The sequence below is a fragment of the Lasiosphaeria miniovina genome (assembly GCF_030549165.1).
Source record: "Lasiosphaeria miniovina strain SMH2392-1A chromosome Unknown B0T26scaffold_2, whole genome shotgun sequence".
In the NCBI taxonomy this organism is placed as follows: domain Eukaryota; kingdom Fungi; phylum Ascomycota; class Sordariomycetes; order Sordariales; family Lasiosphaeriaceae; genus Lasiosphaeria; species Lasiosphaeria miniovina.
The window spans coordinates 3,460,772-3,481,233 of NW_026848221.1; the positions used below are offsets into that span (position 1 = coordinate 3,460,772).

General features: G+C 56.9%; 6 protein-coding genes across 6 annotated transcripts; 3 read left to right on the plus strand and 3 right to left on the minus strand.

The window, feature by feature from the left end:
- The first annotated feature begins 767 nt into the window (after positions 1-767).
- B0T26DRAFT_695587 (uncharacterized protein) lies at positions 768-3,816 on the plus strand. The gene is made up of 3 exons (XM_060441305.1): positions 768-1,137; positions 1,403-3,090; positions 3,150-3,816. The coding sequence occupies exons 1-3, from the start codon at positions 1,062-1,064 to the stop codon at positions 3,498-3,500; spliced, it is 2,115 nt and encodes a 704-aa protein (XP_060300600.1). The 5' UTR covers positions 768-1,061; the 3' UTR covers positions 3,501-3,816.
- A 2,955-nt stretch (positions 3,817-6,771) lies between these two features.
- On the minus strand, positions 6,772-8,525 carry B0T26DRAFT_738329 (uncharacterized protein; the record flags this gene model as incomplete). Its single annotated transcript, XM_060443582.1, has 3 exons — positions 6,772-7,189; positions 7,367-8,107; positions 8,167-8,525. The coding sequence occupies 3 exons, from the start codon at positions 8,523-8,525 to the stop codon at positions 6,772-6,774; spliced, it is 1,518 nt and encodes a 505-aa protein (XP_060300601.1).
- A 1,097-nt stretch (positions 8,526-9,622) lies between these two features.
- On the minus strand, positions 9,623-11,122 carry B0T26DRAFT_639883 (uncharacterized protein; the record flags this gene model as incomplete). Its single annotated transcript, XM_060437177.1, has 2 exons — positions 9,623-10,033; positions 10,376-11,122. The coding sequence occupies 2 exons, from the start codon at positions 11,120-11,122 to the stop codon at positions 9,623-9,625; spliced, it is 1,158 nt and encodes a 385-aa protein (XP_060300602.1).
- A 658-nt stretch (positions 11,123-11,780) lies between these two features.
- On the minus strand, positions 11,781-13,866 carry B0T26DRAFT_695611 (uncharacterized protein). The gene is made up of 3 exons (XM_060441306.1): positions 13,456-13,866; positions 13,328-13,399; positions 11,781-13,278 (listed from the first exon to the last, which is right to left on the minus strand). The coding sequence occupies exons 1-3, from the start codon at positions 13,720-13,722 to the stop codon at positions 12,016-12,018; spliced, it is 1,602 nt and encodes a 533-aa protein (XP_060300603.1). The 5' UTR covers positions 13,723-13,866; the 3' UTR covers positions 11,781-12,015.
- On the plus strand, positions 13,867-14,898 carry B0T26DRAFT_695617 (NADH ubiquinone oxidoreductase subunit NDUFA12-domain-containing protein). Its single transcript, XM_060441307.1, has 7 exons — positions 13,867-14,061; positions 14,115-14,135; positions 14,207-14,213; positions 14,273-14,350; positions 14,421-14,463; positions 14,555-14,710; positions 14,768-14,898. Exons 1-7 carry the CDS (start codon positions 14,011-14,013, stop codon positions 14,817-14,819), a joined length of 408 nt encoding a protein of 135 aa, XP_060300604.1. The 5' UTR covers positions 13,867-14,010; the 3' UTR covers positions 14,820-14,898.
- A 2,379-nt stretch (positions 14,899-17,277) lies between these two features.
- B0T26DRAFT_144144 (NAD(P) transhydrogenase beta subunit-domain-containing protein) lies at positions 17,278-20,409 on the plus strand. The gene is made up of 2 exons (XM_060433423.1): positions 17,278-20,004; positions 20,065-20,409. The coding sequence occupies exons 1-2, from the start codon at positions 17,442-17,444 to the stop codon at positions 20,193-20,195; spliced, it is 2,694 nt and encodes an 897-aa protein (XP_060300605.1). The 5' UTR covers positions 17,278-17,441; the 3' UTR covers positions 20,196-20,409.
- Positions 20,410-20,462: the final 53 nt, after the last annotated feature.

A 20,462-nucleotide genomic window follows, 5' to 3' on the forward strand; every position in this document is an offset into this window, starting at 1 on the left:
CACCTCGTACTCGCTGCAGTGACTGCTCCGAACTGCTCCGAGCTGCCAAGATGGGGAGACCACAACATGGCATTCCGGGTTCACAAAGCGGTCGCGTGTCCAGCCTGATGGCCAATTGCGTTCCTCAGCATTCCGGCACCAAATACCACGTAAATTCGATGGGGGGGGGAGGATGCGAGCCCGCTGGGGTTAGGTTGGGTCGATGTTGTGGAGGGATTCCAAGAGAATTGGATTGCCTCTGCGGCCCGCCGCGAGGCGCTTCATCCTTCGCTGCTCGACGTCCTTGCTCACTTCGGACGGCACTGGGCTGCCCTGGGCTGGGAGGTCACAACGTCGCTAACATCACCAACACTTGCGACGCCGTAATTGTAAAACAGTAGCTAGGCAACTTTTGTGTTTTGCGACAAATAGTGAACCGTTGAGGATGGGATTTCTGCTGGCGCTTGCGCTGAGAATTGCGTCCAGCCGACAAGTCCCACCAAAAGACATGGGAAGGGAACGTTAGCTCTTACCTTACCTCATGCGCCAGCTTTGCCCCAGCTTAGTACTGTAGCACAGTCCAGGGCAGCACACATGAAACCTCGAGGCTGGCGGCTCCCGGGATGATAAGCTGATTTTTGTTTTGTCGGTCCAACAAACGTGACCAACACACCAGGACGACGAGGCCGGGGATGGATGAGAAAACGGACGGCAAAGGCGACAAACAGCGGTGGGCAGGCGGCGGGCGACGACGAGGCGGCGAGGGGCTGTGCTTTCCCTGCCCCGCGCCGCCAATTGTGCCCAGCAGGGCTAACTAATCGTGCCAAGCTCGCTCCAACCTGGGCGCCCGCGCCGCCCGTCATACCCTCGACTCCAGTGGAGTTGGCGTTGGGACGGGTGTCGTCGATCCCCACATCAAGAATTTCTATTCCCCACGTGCGCCATCGATTTGCTCGCCGTTGGTGTTTTAGCCAGCGCCATCGAGACTGCACTTTTGGTTATCTACTTGAGCAAGAGTCGTCACGCCGGCCTCGACTCTGCCAGGTCAGTTTTCCATCAAGACCAGAGCCGCTGAAGGAACCATGCCAGACACACAGGAAAAAGGAGACATCAAGGACTGGCGGTCCATCGTCACCCTCATTGTCTTTGTCGCCACCAGTGAGTCGCGCCCAAACTTGCACAAAAATTGCACACTCACCTGCCCTGTCTCGCTCTCTCACCCACGCTCTCTCACCTACGCTCTCTCACCTACGCTCTCATTCACTCTGCGTGCATCTCTCTGATGCCTGGTTTTGATGACTGGAGCATCACACGTTGGGCGAGAAGGACGAGGACCAATCCCAGGCCATTCACAGTCCGTTTTGACCGACTAATTCATTCAAGCAGCATCCAAGCTAACCCAAACCTTCCCCCCTGCGCACAGACATCATCGTCATCTCCCCCTTCCACATCCCCGTCTACCTTCCACGATGGCTTTCAAACGCCTTTCTGGATTTCCTAAGCTGGATGCGCATCATCGCGCCCAGGCCAGACCGCCTCCCGGGCCATGAGCTCGATCTTGAGAAGCCCCGGTCGCGGTTCGTCCGGCTGAGGTTTCCGGTCAACTTTGTCACGGCTCCTCTCATCGCGGATCTCTTTCTGCTCGCCATCCTGGCCATTGGCCGGCAAGAGGTGGCCGACGGCACCATAGGGGCAGACAACATCTTTCCTATCGACATCATGGCCTTCTTCATCACCCTTGCCTACATCGCCATCTCCATCGACGCCTCCGGTCTGATCCGCTACTTGGCCTTCAGGGTGCTGCAATGGGGCGGCAAGAACGGCAATAGGCTGTTCTTCTACCTCTACTCCTTTTTCTTTGTCTTGGGCAGCTTCATTGGCAATGACCCCATCATTTTGTCTGGCACTGCCTTCCTCGCCTACATGACGCGCGTGTCGAGCAACATCATCCACCCCAGGGCCTGGATCTTCACCCAGTTCGCCGTTGCCAACATCGCCTCGGCCATCCTGGTCTCGTCCAACCCCACAAACCTCGTGCTTGCTGGGGCGTTCGGCATTAGGTTCATTGACTATACGGCCAATATGATTGTGCCCGTCGTCGCGACCGCCATCATTCTGTTCCCCTTCCTGCTCTACATCATCTTCGCCAGCGAGGACCTCATCCCCATCTCTATCAAGATGCACGAGCTGCCTGAGAATCTGCGAGCCAAGAAACCTGTGAATCCCAACATCCCCCACGCAAGAGGCACCGCCGAGGAGGAAGAGAATCACCACGCCAACGGCGAACACGGCAACCTCCTCTCGCTCGAGGAGATCATGAACCCCTTCCTGGATAAGGGGGGCGCCTGGTTCGGCGCTGCCATCATGGCCGCCACCCTCGTCACCGTCTTGGCGCTCAACGCCGCCAGCACCGAGATCGGCGCGCATCCCGTCTTCTACGTGACGGTGCCTGCGGCCTTTGTCATGCTGTGCTGGGACGTTGGGTCTGGGTGGATGAAGCGCCACGAGACACGAGAAATCGCCCGCAAGGGCCGGCGGGAAGTCGAAGAGGCCAGACGTGAGCGCGCGCTGAAGGAGCGGGAGGCTGCGAGACTGGCGCCCTTGGGCGCGGAAAAGACGGGCTCGGCAGACAAGGGCCAGGCACCAACCGACTCATCACCACAGGACAAGATTGTTGCAGCTGGCGGCGCCACGACGGGCGACGAGATTACTTCAGAGAAGGAGCCTCCTAGTCGCTCTAGCCAGGGCGACCCCAAGAAGAGCCCGCCGGTCGATCTGTCGTCGAGCACGGAGCTGGACGAGGCAGGGCGAGACTTGGCCTTGGAGAAGGGCGTGGGCGCTCAAAAGCCCGACGAGCGGGCGACGCTCGTGTCGGTCGTCGCCGGCGCATACAGATGGTCGCAAGAGACGTTTCCCACCGTCACGGCCGTGGTCACGCATTTGCCTTTTGCCCTCGTGCCGTTTGCCTTTTCCATGTTTGTGCTGGTGCAGGCTCTCGTCACCAAGGGCTGGGTCGAGGTGTTTGCCCACGGGTGGGACCACTGGGTTGACAAGACGGGAACAGTCGGCGCCATCGGCGGCATGGGGTTCTTGTCTGTGGTTATCTGCAACGTGAGTCATTGTCAAGCCTGACAATCACTTTTCAGACACGAAATACTGACATGTAACAGTTCACGGGCACAAACATTGGCGCGTCGATCCTACTCTCGCGCGTCATCCAGGCGTGGCAGGCCATCCACGCCGAGAACCTGATCCCCATCAGCAACCGCACCTTCTGGGCCACCGTGTACGCCATGGCGCTCGGCGTCAACTACGGCGCTTTCAGCACCACGTTCAGCGCGTCGCTGGCCGGGCTGCTGTGGCGCGACATCCTCGGCCGCAAGCACATCCACGTACGCGGCGTCGACTTTGCCCGCGAGAACCTACCCATCATCGCCCTCGCCATGACCGTCGGCTGTGTGGTCCTTATCGGCGAAGTCTACATTATGAGAGACGAGTTGCCTGTCAACCTGTCGATATGACCCTTTTGTACTGTCGTAAATTGTTTCTTTGCGTGTAAAAATGTCCGTGCCGGACAGCTGAATAGACTGCAAGAGCGTGGCGTTTAATGAGCGGGCGTGGGTGGAATGTTGCTTTTGATTGAATAAAAGGGATAATGGCAGAGAGTGAAGCTGACGCATTGTAGATTTGGGGGTTAGATTTAAACACTTGAACGCATAATACTATTATTACGTTTAGTTGATATTACTCCGTCTGTGTTTATGTTGGAATCACCAGGTACCGGTACTGGAATCAACAGGGCGCGCTGCGCGCTGTATACTGGTGGTTCAAGTGTTGGATTTCGTTGTCTATGTGTCTCTGAGAAGGAAGGTGGAAGTGGCCGTCGGCCACTTATTTAGGTTCGGTGGCCTTGCCCCCTGCCCCTCCACAGCCACATGTGGCTGCTTGCCCCTCCACCACCACATCTGTGGCTGACTAGCGCGTTGTTCCAACAGTTTAACTACCTACGTAATTATTGCATAACCTACTTAATTATTACATAACCTACTTGATTATTATATAACCTACTTAATTATTACATAAATGACTCCTCAGTTGTCCCGCTTGTCTAGAAATTCAAGGACCGAGTTCGACTGTTTCATGGCCTCAAACTAACAAACTCCCTTCTAAAACCCCGGTCAAGTCTACGACCGTGATCTCGCGCCGCTTTCCTCTAGCCCAGATCGGCACTAGCTCGACTTTGACTGGAAAACACTTCAAGACACTTAGAGCCTCCGCCAGAAACCATTGCACCAATAGGGTCCCATTGATCCTCGTTCCAGATAAGTCAGGTGGGGGACTTTTGGAACACCCCTGCCTATGGAACAGCCCCTGAATCGGACCCCGCACAACACCACAAACTTCAATTGCCAACAACTTTGTCAATTAATTAGCTACAATGATGAAGTCTTCAGTATCGGATTCTCCTGATTCTTCTCTTTCAGAATAACCAAGGTCCTCTCTGCCAGCCTCTCTCTGTGAGGCACGAACCTCCTCAATTCCAGCGAACTGCGTATTAGGGTCGACTTGGACCTTCCTTCTCTTTCGGCCTCTTGTGCGTTCTAGGCTTTTTTCTGCAGCCTCCAATTGATGCGCCGTATTGGCTAGTTGGAAAACCACGTAATCGAAGGCTTTTGCGGCCTTGCGTATGAAAAGTCGGTCGTTGGCAGTCCGTTTCTGGCCGGCTAGAAAAACCTGCCCCTGAATACGGAAATCCTTCGGCTTTTTAGGGGTAAACCATATAGGCCGGCCCTCCGAATTCTTATTTAGAATGGGGTTATGGACCTCTTGAAGGTCTATAGAAACCGTAGAGGTCAGTTGACCAACGTCGCCGTTAGAATTCTTAATAACAAGGCCGTTGCTAAGGGGCTTCCTGAGGCTGACCAGCCAGAGGCCTGTAGCTTTCCAGCCGGCTTTGATATTAGATTCAGTCATTCCATAGACCCTGGCTTGCCGGTAGCATTCTAGGAAGGCCCTCTTTTCAGCAACAGTGCCTTCGTCGAAGCCGGAAACAACCTCGTTATGCTTGGCTCTGTACCGGGCTTTTAGAGGGCCGAAAACCGATAAATCCAGGGGCTGGAGAACGTGGGAGGTGTGGGCTGGTAGAAATAACAGTTGTACGTTATTAGAAAAGGCTAGCCACATGAATTCTTCGGTGGTATGACTACCGTGGCCATCTAAAATAAGGAGGCGCTTCTCCGAGGGGGTAGCTGGCCGAGTCTCTGGAAGAAAGATATTGCGGAGCCATGCGACGGCAGTATCATCGTCAGACCAGCCGTTTTCAGTGGGTTTCCACTTCCAGCCCTTAAATGGCTGTAAATCGCGTGGATACCATTGTTGTTGAAGGCTTCCACCTTTGAAAATGACGACTGGGTTCAAATACCGGCCGTCAGCGGAAATACATTCGATAATCGAGGTCCAAATTCGGTCTCCTTTCTTCTTTTTCTGGAATTTCTTTCTTTTCTTAGATCCAACAACCAGGCCGTTATCTCCAATGCCAGAAGCAATGCCAGTTTCATCCATATTATACCTATGCTTGGCTGGAATAGCCTCCACGCCTGGAGGCTTCAAATAGTCAAACCAAGGCCGGATAACGGCTGTCACGGCCGGCTTGGAATGAGGGCGGAACTCCTCTATGGGGCGCTATGGACGAAGATTCTAAACTACAGAGAAAAGGGAAAAGAAGCAAAAGCCTCCCCTCGCGAGATTCTTCCAGGACGCGTCTCAAGGTGGGGCTCTGGCCGAGCTTCCATTGGTCAGTCGGGTGGATCCACCCGACTGGCGTCTGATTAGTCAGAGCGTCTGGGAGGTCTGGAGGACCAGGCCCTCACAACGGCCTCACAGGCTCGATCAGCACGGTTTGCATGGATTCTCCGAGGCCTAATTGTAGAAATAGATGGATTTCTAGCCAAAAACCGGCTAGTCCAGCGTTTTCCGAGGGTCTCGTTATCTTCGAGCATTCTTCTAGCTAGTTTCCGAATTTGGGCGTGGGTTGGAGGGTGACCGAGCGACCCTTGGAATAGAATCCATTCGGTTAAGCGTTCTTCCATAGCCGGAGAAAGCTTTTGATTAAGAATTTGGGCCTTGGAGGCTAGCTCAGAACCACGAACCCGATTAAAGAGAGTAGTAGGGGGGATGCCGTGATTTTCAGCAGAGCTACGGAGTAAGCCGATTTCTGCATACTCTGCCAGCGCATTCTGCAAATCCAACTGAGTATATCGCTTCATCTTTCATTTCTCAATTGAATGGAGAAAAGAAGATAAGTATTGAAGCAGAATTGGTCGAGTTGCAAGCGATTGAAATAGGTGAGTTGGGTGGCGAGCGGCAAGTCCTTGATGACAAACCTTGTTCCAAATCCAGGGGTGTTCCATAAGCAGACCACCTGACTTAATCAACCAAAAACATCAGCCCCCCCTACAAAAGACGAGGCCAGAGGTTTAAACCTTCGTCAATGGTAGTCCCCTTCACAAGAAAAACGGAGCATGTTAGGTAGTCTAATTGGGTACCTAAGATAAATAGGCTACAAAGCATGCCGCTGCGTGGGGCGGTCAAGAATCGAATGATATACACGAATGAGCAAAATAAAATACAAAGAGCAGTTTCAATCTGCAAAGCCGCACCAACACACGGCTCCGGGGAAAAAAAGAAAAAGAGTTCTACTCGAAGCATCGAGCCACAAAGAATATACAAAACACACACCTGAGAATCGAACACAATTGAATCCGCTCCTGTTTCCACCTCACCAGCAGAAAATCAAGCAAACAAGAACCCCCGACGCCGCCTCAGCACCGGCTGATTGACACACTCCTGCGCCGCCCCACAAGCCTTGTACAACGACATGGCCCCGCCGCCACCGCACGTCTGCTTGCTATCGCCATTACACGGCTTGACACACTTGTTCACCGCCCCAGGCACCGGGGCACGGCCCGCCGGCAACGCATTCCCGCAGAAGCACTCAGACCCCCACTCGACGCCGGCGAACGCGTAGCTGTTGCTTCTGCAGAACGCGAGGCATTTCGGGACTGTCATGTCCGCCAGCGCGACCCACTTGCTGCCGGCAAAAGTGCGCGCCGCCGGGTCGTCGGCCGCGCAGCCGATGTATGAGAAGTTGAGGGGCGTCGTATCGGTGAAGGAGCCGCCGCCTGGGAGGGGGACGTTGGCGAGGGTGGTACTGGTTGGTGTTGGTATGGAGGGTGAGGTGGAAGCCGAAGTCGGCTTGGTTGCGGTTGCGAGGGTGGTAGGGACAGGGTTCGCGCTGCTGCTGCTGCTGCTGCTGCTGCTGGTGTCGGTGCTAGCGGGGGATGCCGGAGAGGGAGACGGAGACGGAGACGGAGACGGAGCAACAGACGAAGCCGTGCCGCCCGGCTTCTGTGCGCCGCCGCAGCTGACTGCGCGGGCAGCCGCCTCGGTGTCGGTGAGGGGGTTGCAGCCGAGGAGGGCGCCGAGCACATCGTTTGGCCTCTCGCCCGACACGGACGGCAGCTTGCAGGCGAACGCCTCGCCCTGGTCCGTCATGTGGCGTAGGACCTTGTCGGCGCCCGCGTAGTCGGGCTGGCAGCGGTTGCCGTTGGGCGTCAGCGTGTTCTGGCAGCTGGCCGCCGCGTTGGCCAGCACGGCGACGTCCCAGCCGTTCAGGAAATCGGCGTGGAAGCCCGTGCCGACGGGGTCGCCGCTGGAGAGCACGAACGGCTGGCCGCTGCCGCCGTCGGGCCACATGTCCTGGAACACCTCGGTCGAGTATGTGACCTCGTAGAACATGGAGAAGAGGCGCTTGGGGTGCGTGGGCGGGCAGCGGCCGCCCTCGACGGCACCGACGGGGTACGCCACGTGGGACTTGTGGTCGGGCGAGTCGACGTTGACGCCGTCCCAGCACGACGGCATGACCACCTCGGCGCGGATGCCGCCCGAGCACTTGCGCGGCGGGAACCCCGGGTAGTTGACGTTGCCGCCGTCGCCGAGGCACTTCATGTGCACCGCCTGCCCTGCTTCGTCCGCCGTGGCGCTCCGCTTGAACGGGTTGCCGGCCAGCATGCGGAAGTTGGGCGGGAACGGGTGGATGGTGTCGGTGGGCACGTCGCCTCGGTTGTCGCTGTTTTTTTTTCAGCCAGTCAGCACCCAGATCTTGCAAAGAGCCAGAAGCCGCCTCACTTGTAATAGATGACCATGCCGCCCATGTTGCCGTACTGGTTGTCTCCGACAACGGGGACCGGGAGGAAGCTGCCGTTCTGGGCGTGGAAGTACATCTTGGGCGTCCAATAGTTGGATAGGTCGTCGCGCACGTTGCACGTCGTGCACGATGACGCCCGCGCCCGGTCAAAGTCCATGGCAGCGGCGAAGCCATTGCCGCCCGAGATGACGTGGACGTGGCCAGAGAGCTTGCCGGGGTTGACGATGGGGTCGAGCCGCTCGTCGAAAAGCCGGCTGAAGCACTGGACCTGGAAGCCGGCGTAGGCCGGCACCGCCAGCGAGAGGGACGCCGCCAGGCCGAAGAGAAGTGAAGAGGGCATTGTGCCGGACGTGTGTTGATTGTTCACAAAACGTGACACAGTCGAGCTTGTTGAAGAGATGCCGCCGACAGAGTTTCGCTGGCAAAAGAACGAGAAAAAACGTGCAAGAGAACGTCGACGGGTCGTAGACCGCAAAGAAGCAAAAACGAAGGACTGAAATGAGTGACAAAGACGCAACACCGTGAAGGAAAAAGAGCGACGACGGCAATGTCTTGCTAGCCAGGCGCCTGGTGTCAAAGTGCTTACACGCCGTGGGCTCCGGTTCATATCCTTATAATTATTTACTTGGGAGCTATTTTGGAGCCCCCTAGCCGCGAGTTGCCGCCCGTCGTCTGCCTTGTGCCGCGCAGCTGCGGGCGGAATTAAAAGGGGTTCGGTTTTTACCTGGGTGGTTGTCACTTCCGGCACTCCTTCAATCTCTTGCCTCGGACTCGGCCTCGCTTTTTGAGCCTTCCTGGGGTTTAACTGGGCTACTTAGCGGCTTGGCGCGAAGTCGGCCTCAGGCCCGGGGGCCATGTTTCATCAGGTCTGGCCGGTCATTTCCACCTGTAGGCTGTAAGACCACCCTTAGTGTTCCTCCGTGCAAACTCGCCGAGCAGAGCGTAGTTTGTCATCCTGAGGGCGACGAGGCCGGGGATGCTTGGGCCCTCTTCCTCCCGAATGCACATTGCACAGGCATCATGATATGTTAGTTCCTGGCTAATTCCGTTGCTGACCCGATACTGCGGCGAAATTAGAGAATGGACTCGGAATCAAATCAAGAGACAACAAGGTACGTCAGGGAGGCCGAGGGGGGTTATCCAAACAACCACGACTTCGGGGCCATCAATCCTACTACACGGCGCTGGACATATATCAGCCACAGCCCCGGGTGGTGTTGACGGTTCGTCTGGCACATGAACACATTCACTACACTCACAGTCTCACAGAAACACAATATTCAAACAGAAATAAAATAGGGGGGAATCGAGACAATGTTGCCGAATTCAGTCCGGTCTATTTATTCTTACTAGTATTCTATCAGTCCTTGCTCATAGGTACCTACACACACAGCCGACCACGTCACTACCGATCCAGCCTCGTTGATTGATTACACCTCAGAAGAACCACGACCGCCGCCGCCTTGCCGGGCTGCCGCGCTTGCACTTGCGGAACCGCCCCGTGACGCGGCCGCCCTGGCACATCTTCGCAGCGGGCAGCGTCTGCGGCACGGCGCGGCCGTCCTTGCAGACCCCGAACTTGGCGTCGCCGATGCAGAACACGGCGCCGTTGGCCACGCTGCACGCGACGCTAGCGATGTCATCGTCATCGTGGGAGTTGGAGTGGGAGCTACCCGTTGCTGCTGCTCCTGGTGCCAAGCTGCTGGTGGTGTGTGTGCTTTTCTTTGTCCGCGTGGTTGTGGTTGTGCTCGTGCTAGTGTCGCTTCCTTTGCCCTTGCCCTTGCCCTTGCCCGTCCCTGTGCCTGTAGGGCGTGGGGGAGTAGACACAGGGGCCAGCGACGGCGTCGGCTCGGGCATTGGCGATGGCACTGGGATAGGCATGGGCGTGGGCACTGGGATAGGCATGGGCGTCGGCTCAGCGTCTATGACTGTGAGCTTTCCGTCGATGGCCATGACTGTCAGCTTTCCGTCGCTGGCTATGGCTGTCAGGATTCCGCTTTTCACGGTCACGGTGGCGTAAATGGGTTCCGGGGTGATCAGAGCCACTGGGCCATCGCTTCTCTTGTCCAGAGTGTGCTTATAGGTCCCTGCAGAGCTCGAAGCAGTGCGGGTTGGGTACGGAGGGCCTGGAAGCGAGGTTGCCAGGTTTAGGTGTGGCTGCACTTGAGCGAACGGAGCTGGCGGCGCCACCGGACAGCTGCCCGCGGCGGCCGGGTCCGGCTCGATGAGCTGCACGCCGTACCGGCCGGGGTTGGGGATGTTGAAGACGCCGTGCTCGCCAGTGGTGTTGGTGGTGCAGTTGGTGAGCCCCTTGATGTTTGCGAGGAACATGCTCGGCAGGCTGTCGACAAAGGCGGGCGCGCTGGCTGGCGACGACGCACCGCCGGTGATGGAAATAGGCGCGCAGTTCATGTACATTTCGCCTGCCGTGTTCTTCCGAAACCAGGTGAATGCGAAAGTGTGATTTCCGTTGGGGAGGTCGACAGGAAAGGGGATGTTGAACTGCCGAATGCAGTTCACACCTTTGTCATCGCCGCAGTGGACCGACTCGCTCCGCCCCGCAAAGTCAACACCAGCCGTGTCCGGGTTGCCTGACGCGGTGGTGACCTCGGCAGGGCAGCCTCCGATGATAGTGTAGATGGTCTTCCAGTCGGCCGGGTTCGTCGTGTAAGGCTCCCCGTGGAAGTTGATGCCAAACTGGCACGACCCTCCACCGTGGGGCATGGTGCCCGTGAAGTTGACCAAGGCTGTCTGGCCAGCAACCACTGGAGTCCGGTAGTCAAAGCTGGTCAGACCCTGGCAGGGATACGGAAGCTTGCCTCCGGGAGCAGTCAGCGGGGACAAGCTGACATTCCCGGGATTAAATGGGACCGGGCGATTCATTATCATGTGCCCGTGGGCCAGGCCCAGGAACACCCAAACCGCTGACAGAGCCATCCTTGCTGTTTGCTCTGACAGAGCCGTCCTTGCTGTTTGCTCTGACAGAGCCATCCTTGCTGTTTGCCCTGTGTCAGGACCCAACAGAAGGCTGATATATTTCTAACTTAACCCAGCGTCAGCTCTATGTCACGGTCTACAAGGAGCGAGTGAAGAAGAACGAGTCAAGAAGACTCCGAGTTACGCTGTCTTTTATCCGTCGTCCTCGAGTCCCACGACCCAACCGTACCGGGGCTGTTCGGGGACATTCTCGAGCGTCGCTTTTGTGCCCCTATAACTCGCTCCCTACCTTACCCAGCCGCCACTTACTAACCATGCTCTGCGGTTTCTTTTTTCCAAGAAACAATCCCATTGTTGTCCACAAAAGTTTCTTACAGCCTCGAAGGGAACACCCCACAACTCTTTCCTTTATCCCTCTTCGTATTAGTTAAGTTGCACAACCGGAATGAAAGAGAATTAGACCAACAGAGAACATGGGACTCCCCCAATTCCACAAGTCTAGGATTACCAAAGCCCACAAGTCTAGGATTACCAAAGCCCACAAGTCTAGGATTACCAAAGCCAACCTTAGCCATACTGGCCTCCTTTCTTGCCGGGCCAAGGAGGTGTTACGCATTGTACCAGCTCATAAAGCAAAATCTAGCCATTTGCTAGGCTGGGTGTTAGAGTGCAGCGCTATCCTGAGTCAAGAAAAGAAATGGCTGTTGTTTTTATCTGCGCAACGAAAATGCTCGGGTGGTGGATAAAGATGGGATCGAAAGTAATGGAAATCGCACTTTGGGTATAATCACCATCTAGTCTAAACACTTCTTGGTACAGGCCTCGTTTAATTATATACATTTCAACTCTGAGGAATGTTGTGCGCATGACAACGATGACCACGTCCAAGGCCCTCACAACGCACCTCCTGCGAGCTTCACCATCAGCATGGCGAGGCGCACTTTGAGTCCGACGCGGCGATCCGTCTTGGCCAAGTCGTCTCTTGTCACAATGCTCGTGTTCTCTTGCAGCGAGCGCTGCTCGTTGCCTAAGCGCCGCTTCAGCTCTTCGTTCTCTGTCACGATCAGCGCATTCGCCTCTAGGTCAAGCGAGTAGCTCCTCTTTGTGTAGTTGGAGCTACCAATGAGCGTGATCGATGGGTCTTCACTCCCTGGCAGAGTGACCCATAACCCTTTGGCGTGATATGTCCACCCGCCAGGCACACCAACCGTGCCCCTTCTCCATTCTCGTAGAGTAATCGCCGTCTCGCGGTTGTGCTGGTAGACTGCGTGTACAAACCGACGCGCCAGGAGGGTATAAGCGTCTGGCAGCAGGCCCGAGACGCCAGGGGACTTGTAAAACCCGTTGGCAAACGGGGACGCGGTGATGACCGTATTGCCTTGCGACGCCGTCGAGAGCAAGAGTTTAGTCAGCGATGGCGCAGGGTTAAAGTATCCTGCGGTAAACGTCCAGGACGACTTGGCATATTGTGGAGACGACAGTGTCTTGAGGACATGTGTGATCGCCGGAAGCTCGGTTGACGAATCCGGCGATAGCAACTGCGTGAGTTGCGCCAGAATGTAAACCGAAGTGTCCGTCGCTCCGGCAATCGTCTTGTCGGGCTTTGTCACCGGGGCCGTCCCAGGTGAGATCAACCGAGCCAAAAGGCTCGTGGACTCGGCGACGAAGTGATTTGGGTTCTCCAACGGAGAGATGGCCGCATTGGTGTCGGGCCACGCCATGTCGAACCCAGACGGCTTGTCCGAGGGCTGCACCAGGAAGCTCAGGGACGCCACGGCATCGTGAAGATTCGAGTAGTACTCGGTGATGTCTCGGGACGAAAATAGGTGATATCGGTCCTGTCTGTTGGTGAAGTAGTCACTTGAGAGATTCGCGCCAGACAGGATGATCTCGTCGTCTACGCCGTACAGCTTCATGTGCTGTAATCCCCAGCCTTCGTTGATGCGGTTCGGAATGTGTTTCTTCTTGAACCCCGTCAGGTTCGGCGTATGGTACATGCGCACCTCGACTCGATCGGGCCCAAACTCGGCAATCAACGGGGCGAGTAGCGAGGCGCATGATGGCTGCGGTGCCTCACGAGTACCTCGCAGAGCATCGGTGAGGATGCTGAGCTTGACGTCGGGCTTCGTGCGGAGCGCCTCCTGGAGGGTGGCAATCTTGGACACATCAGCCGACGCAGAGGTAGCAGGGTTCAGGTAGCAATACCAACTCCGTCTCGGACTTGCCGATGTATAATGTCGACAAGAAGATGCGCCGCTCAGCGTTTCGGATTTTGTCCTGCCGCTCGATCAGCTTGGGCGGGACCGCAAGACTCGGGGGGCAGCCGGCCCAACCTTGAGAGTCTCGTAGAATTCAGCTGGCGTTTGCAGTACTCGGACCTGCGAGCCATTGATCTTGAACGAGGGCGCGATTCTGTCAAGCTCGGTCGTAAAGGGCTCGAGGATGGCAGCGCTGGACATGGCGGGAGATGGAGAGGCGTTGGGCGCTCCTGTCGTCGGCATCGAGAACTGTCGGCATTGTGGCCTCGCGACCCTAATGCATGGTCGAGAGGCCGGCGCTCTGAGCTTGCTGAAGCATCTCGGAACACTCCTTACCAGCATAGCCACGAACGGTGGGGAAAGTCGAAGCTCGCAAGCTCTCGTCTCAATTTTGTCAGTCGTCGTCGGCGGAATTTTCCCGAATTTGGGTGTCGCCAGCCCGGCCCTTGGTTGGCGCAGGGGCCTATTGCGCTGCTACTGTCCACCATAGCTCCGAGCTTCGCCATTGGCTCGGGACTTCCCAGAAACCCCACTGCGTCAGTTCGACGCAACTTCGCCGCGACGAGACGAATCGTCAATTAAACCTCCGTCATCACCTCACCCGCGGTCAATTGGGCAGCCCTAGCCACGATGTCGTACCTCACGCGAACACTAGGCAATCTTCGCAAGATTGGCTTCAAGGTCCGTACCGAAAATCCGCCGGATGCGATAACAAGCTGACAATGCGCCTGCAGGAATTCTGGCATCAACTCAACGTGCGTACCGCTTGACTTCTAGGTCCCACGACCGTCCGACAGCTGCTAACCGCTCCGGTTCCGGCAAATAGTACATTGGTATGGCTGGGATCGAAAGAAATAGTTTTGGTATCGTTAGAGACTGACGGGCGACACAGGTGACACCAAGGCCGGCGTGCTGGTCGGCGTCGACAAGTTCGGCAACAAGTTCTACGAGAACAACGAGGAGCTCCCGCGTGCGTCGCTGTCTTATCCTGGGCTCTAGGAAAAGGACAATTTTATTGACTGGGATTGATTGGGGCTTAGTGCGAACAAGATGGGTCGACTATGCAAAGCACGACCATGACGCGTACGTTGAGCCTCCCCGATTCTGGTCGTAGGGCCGGAACTTTGACCGGAATGCATTTGCGAGCCATGCTGACGGCGAGTTCGCCCTTTAGTGGCCACATCGAACCTCTGTGGCACATGTGGATTTCCTACGGCGTCGACACGCCGCCCAGCCAGGATCCTCTCGCTGTATCGAACCGCAGCTGGGCGTCCCCTCACCACATTCCCAACCACACGCAGACAAGGGGAGCCTACAAGCCGTATAATACGTAGGTCGAGCTCGTGGCACCTGCGAAACGGCCAGATCTTTGCTTACACATCCACAGAACGAAGCCCAAGATCCAGGCGTGGGAGCCGGTTGCCGCTGCGAGGCAATGAGATACTGCGGAGCACGCATCCAAGTGGCCCTGTACATATGCGATAGTCACAAATAGACTTGCTGCTTTTTACTCGCCCACTTATGTCTACATTGTGTTGCTGCTTTTACTCGCCCACTTATGTCTACATTGTGTTGCTGCCAGTTTCGAGACTTAAGGCTAGAAACCGGCAAACTGACCATTCGCAGATGTCGCCTCGTTGGCTGGTTTATTCCAAGTCACATCGGAACTAATCTCTCTTAGCAAAGCCACGGAGCATGCAATTCTGGGAGGTTGGGAGGCTGGGACTTGACAGTCTAATCTTGCTATTCGGGAAGGGACAAGGTTGCCAAACAAATACAAACTCATCGATTGGCCTACCGGTGAAACACCGCCGTAGCACGCCCCCCGGAAACGCGGAGACAGGTGGCCTTGCCAGTTACAAATTCACGATCGAATTGGGGCGAAAAAGTTGCTGGCGGATACCGAGCTGGCGGATACCGAGCTGGCAAGCTTCTGCTTTTCCGCTCATTGGCGAAGCCGCGATATTCTGGAAAAAAGAGGTACGGCTACCTCATTCCTAGAAACCGCTCAATTGCCCGGATATAGGACAGCCAATGCTCGAAACCCCGTTATTTCGGATCCTGAAGCAACAAACCGTCACCAAAAAGACTGCGAAGGTCTTAACTGACCGGCGTGGCTAACACTAACATCTTCAAGGCAGCTGGAGGTGGTCGGTCACCTCCGACATGCATGCAATCATTGGGGATGCTTCGTTAAGCAAACCCCTCCGATGTGCATTGGATAAAATGGGTAGCCGGACTGATGGAGCTAGGCATGTACCTTAGGAACCACGGCAGGCCAGCGAGGGAACGACCAACAGCACGCTGACACAACTGCGGGCCATTGTGATTGGGGATATCTCCGCATTCTGCACCGCAACCCTCGCACAGTGGACGCACAGCAACGCACGCTTCCATTCAGGAATTGGCGGGATCCAGCATTGGCCGCCTCACTTGCCTGGGCCTCTCTACTGCATGGCTGGCGCACCTTCTCAATGGTTGCACCCCGCACAGCTGCCGTCCCGCGTGAGCCGACGTTTCTCGTAAACCGTGGCAGCAGGCTGCATCGACCGACGAACCGCGCATTCAGCATGTGAGCTGCAATACATACCCGCCGGCATGTTTTAGCCCCAGGTGGTTTCTGGGAATTGACACCCACGAGGCCAAAGGCGGGGTAGCAGGCGTTGCAAAGGCCAAGCGTTTGGGGTGCGACAATGTAACCGGGGGCAGGCACCACCTGGGCTCACCGACCACATGAGCTTCCCTCCAGTCCAGTCCAGTCCAGTCCAGCACAGTCCAGTCCAGCCCAGTCCAGTCCAGCCCAGTCCAGTCCAGCCCAGTCCAGTCCTTTGCTTCTAACACAAGCAGACAAAGTCACGTCGCAGCCGCATTGTCAGTCGCAGTGACAGATGCCGATGCCGACGCTGTTGCTGTTGCCGTTTGTTGCCGTTGCTTGACACCCAGATACGGCACCCACAAGCCACCGATGTAAGGTAGGCGCGACACTGCAGAATCGCAGAATCTCGAACTGACCGAGTCGGGCGGAAGCCATTCAACCTTTCCACTCCATTACCGTGCGTGATTGATCGTCCTTTCGGTTTTCAACAAACTGCCAACCGTCTTGTCCCGTCTCCGCCGGTGCCGCCAGCTCCCATCTCAGGCTTGCGCTCTCGGCCGCCCGCCCCGCGTCGTGCAAAATCGCCACTTGCGTATTGTGAACAAATGATAACACCTGCCTGGTCTGTCTCGAAAGCGCGAGCGCTCGTAGACAGCCATGATGCCGCCGCCTCTCACCGTTATCCGGCCTTCGCTCGCCATTAATGTTTCTTGCTCCTCGCGGCCAGCTGCGCGTGCCGCCCGTCAAGCGGTGGCGCGAGTCCTTGGTGAGCTGCCCCGCCGTCGTTGTGGTTCTCGCAGCAGACGTTTCCAAGTGCCATGGATGCCATTGAACTCTATGCTCGATTTGCCGCCGCTGAACCTAATCCACCTCCACAGACTTCACCCCGGCCCGGCGCGCTGGCACCGTTGCCGCTGCCCAGCGAGCATGGCGCAATACATTGGCACGCGAGCGACCGCAAATCCTGCCTTCGCCCTCGTTAGCACTCGCTGCGCCCAACCCCCTCTCGCTGCAGCTTGTCCGTCATGCGTCGGTACTCTCTACCCTCCCGGCGCAGGGCAGCTCGGCCGCGTACTCGACTGTAGTTCTCCCCCCTACTACGCACTATGCCGAGCTGACCGTCGGTGTGCCGCGTGAGACGTACCCCGGGGAGCGCCGTGTGGCACTGTCACCGCAGAATGTGGCTCTCCTGCTCAAAAAGGGGTTCTCCAAAGTCATTGTTGAGCGAGGTGCCGGTTCTCAGGCTGACTTCCTCGACGAAGCCTACGACAAGGCCGGGGCGACGTTGGTGGACGGCCCTGGCGCCATCTGGAAAGAGGCGGACATCGTGCTCAAGGTGCGCGGACCGAGCGCCGCTGAGGCCGACGGTGTCAATGAGGGGCAGACCATCATCAGCTTCCTGCAGCCGGCGCAGAATAAGCCTCTCGTCGAGAAGCTTGCTGAGCGGAAGGCGACGGCGTTCGCCATGGACTTGATCCCCCGTATCTCGAGGGCCCAGGTGTTTGATGCCCTGAGCAGCATGGCAAACATTGCTGGCTACAAGGCCGTTCTCGAGGCGTCCAACATCTTTGGTCGCTTCCTCACTGGCCAGGTTACGGCCGCAGGGAAAATCCCGCCGTGCAAGGTTCTTGTCATTGGCGCCGGTGTCGCAGGACTGAGCGCAATTGCTACCGCGAGGAGGCTTGGGGCAATCGTGCGTGGCTTCGACACGCGCTCTGCTGCGCGCGAGCAGGTCCAGTCCCTCGGGGCCGACTTTATCGAGGTCGAGCTGGAGGAAGATGGGTCTGGCGCTGGCGGCTATGCCAAGGAGATGTCCAAGGAGTTTATTGAAGCCGAGATGAAGCTCTTCACCGAGCAAGCTCGAGAGGTGGACATCATCATCACCACGGCTCTGATTCCCGGCAGACCGGCCCCGAAGCTGATAACAAAGGCCATGGTGGAGATCATGAAGCCCGGGTCTGTCATTGTTGACCTGGCCTCCGAGGCTGGCGGGAATTGCGAGAAGACAGAGCCCGGAAAGCTGGTCACTTACAAGGACGTCAAAATCATTGGCTACACTGACTTCCCTTCGCGCCTGCCCACGCAATCGTCTACTCTGTACTCGAACAACATTACTAAGTTCTTGCTGTCGATGGCCCCAAAAGAGAGGGAATTCGGAGTTGATCTGACAGACGAGGTGGTTCGGGGCTCGATTGTCACCCGAAAGGGCGAGATTATCCCCCCTGCACCTCGTCCAGCTCCCCCACCTGCGCCAGCCGCCGTGCCAGCCGCTGCCAAGGAAGTCGAAGTCGTGGCCCTGACACCCTTCCAGAAGACTTCCCGTGAAGTTGCGCTGGTGACCGGTGGTCTAGGCAGCGCTCTTGTCTTGGGCAGGCTCACTGGACCCTTGTTCATGGGCAACGTTTTCACCTTTGCCCTGGCCTCAATCATTGGGTACCGCGTCGTCTGGGGCGTGGCTCCGGCCCTGCACTCGCCACTCATGAGTGTTACAAATGCCATCTCCGGCATGGTCGGCGTCGGCGGCTTGTTTGTTCTTGGTGGAGGTTACTTTCCCGAGACAATCCCCCAAGCCTTTGGTGCGGCATCGGTCCTTCTCGCTTTTGTCAACGTTGCAGGCGGCTTCGTCATCTCCAAGCGCATGCTTGACATGTTCCGCCGCAAAACTGACCCTCCCGAATATCCGTGGCTTTATGCTATTCCGGGACTCCTATTCGGTGGCGGATTCGTTGCTGCGGCCTCGACGGGTGCTGCTGGACTCGTGCAAGCCGGCTATCTTGTCAGCTCGGTTCTTTGCATTACGTCGCTGTCGGGGCTGGCTTCCCAGTCGACGGCCCGCATGGGAAATATGCTGGGCATGCTAGGTGTGGGGTCCGGTGTCCTTGCCTCGCTCGTTGCCGTTGGGTTCTCGCCCGAAGTGTTGACGCAGTTTGGCGGCCTGGCTGCCATTGGAGGCATCCTGGGTTTTGTTATTGGCAAACGCATCACGCCTACAGACCTCCCCCAGACCGTCGCCGCGCTTCATTCAGTCGTGGGCCTCGCCGCTGTCTTGACCAGTGTCGGCAGCGTCATGGCTGATTTGCCAAACGTGTCGACACTTCACCTCGTTACTGCCTACCTCGGTGTTCTGATCGGCGGCGTCACTTTTACGGGCTCGATTGTAGCCTTCCTCAAGCTCGCTGGCAGAATGACATCAAAGCCATTGATCTTCCGCGGACGTCATGTCCTCAACTCGGGCATGCTGGCGGCCAATGTTGCCACCATGGGCGCTTTCGTGACACTGGCGCCCGCGTCGCCGCTGATCGCCGCAGGTGCTCTTGGTGCCAACACGGTTCTCTCGTTTCTCAAGGGATACACGACGACGGCGGCCATTGGCGGTGCCGACATGCCCGTCGTCATTACTGTCCTGAATGCCTATAGCGGTTTCGCTCTCGTGGCAGAAGGCTTTATGCTGGACAACCCGCTCCTCACCACGGTCGGGGCTCTCATTGGGGTATCTGGTTCCATCCTCTCCTATATCATGTGTGTCGCCATGAATAGGTCCCTCGTCAACGTTCTTTTCGGGGGCATATCCGCGCCGACAACATCTGACTACAAGATCGAGGGAAACATAACCCAGACCAATGTGGAGGATACGGCGGAAGCTCTCACCAATGCGGAATCTGTCATCATTGTCGTTGGATACGGCATGGCTGTCGCCAAAGCCCAATATGCCATCTCAGACATTACGAACATGTTGAGATCGAAGGGCATCAAGGTCCGGTTCGCCATCCACCCCGTCGCGGGCCGCATGCCTGGCCAGTGCAACGTTCTCCTCGCCGAGGCAAGCGTGCCGTACGATATCGTGCTTGAGATGGACGAGATCAATGACGACTTTGGCGAGACCGATGTGACGCTTGTAATTGGTGCCAACGATACGGTTAACCCCATCGCTCTGGAGCCGGGCAGCCCGATCGCCGGCATGCCAGTACTTCACGCTTGGAAGAGCAAGCAGGTCGTGGTGATGAAGCGGGGCTTGGCGAGCGGTTACGGTAAGATTGCGAACCCGGGCAAGCCTCTCTATTAGCAGTAAGAGCTGACACGTTTTGAAGCCGACGTCCCTAATCCAATGTTCTACATGCCTGGAACAAGAATGCTCTTTGGAGATGCTAGAGTTACAACAGAAGGTGAGCAGCCCCTATCCCCTGGATGCCCCTGCCCCTCAAGCCGAGGCAGCCCCTGACACGCCACCAATAGCCATCAAAGCAGCGATCGAATCCCGGTTCAAGTCATAGAAGGATCCCCTGCATATACACAGCAGCCCGTACATACATGCTCTCCTGGTTGGCTCCGTTTACTAGATCAAGACCATGTCGCATGCATCTGTTTGCCAGATCTCACACACTTCTAGACGCTCAGGCGAGTAGAGGGGTCTCTTCAGTTATTTTTCTCGTTAGCCTCCGGCATCTATCCGCGTTACATTTTGGAGCTGTTCCTTGTTTCATTTGTC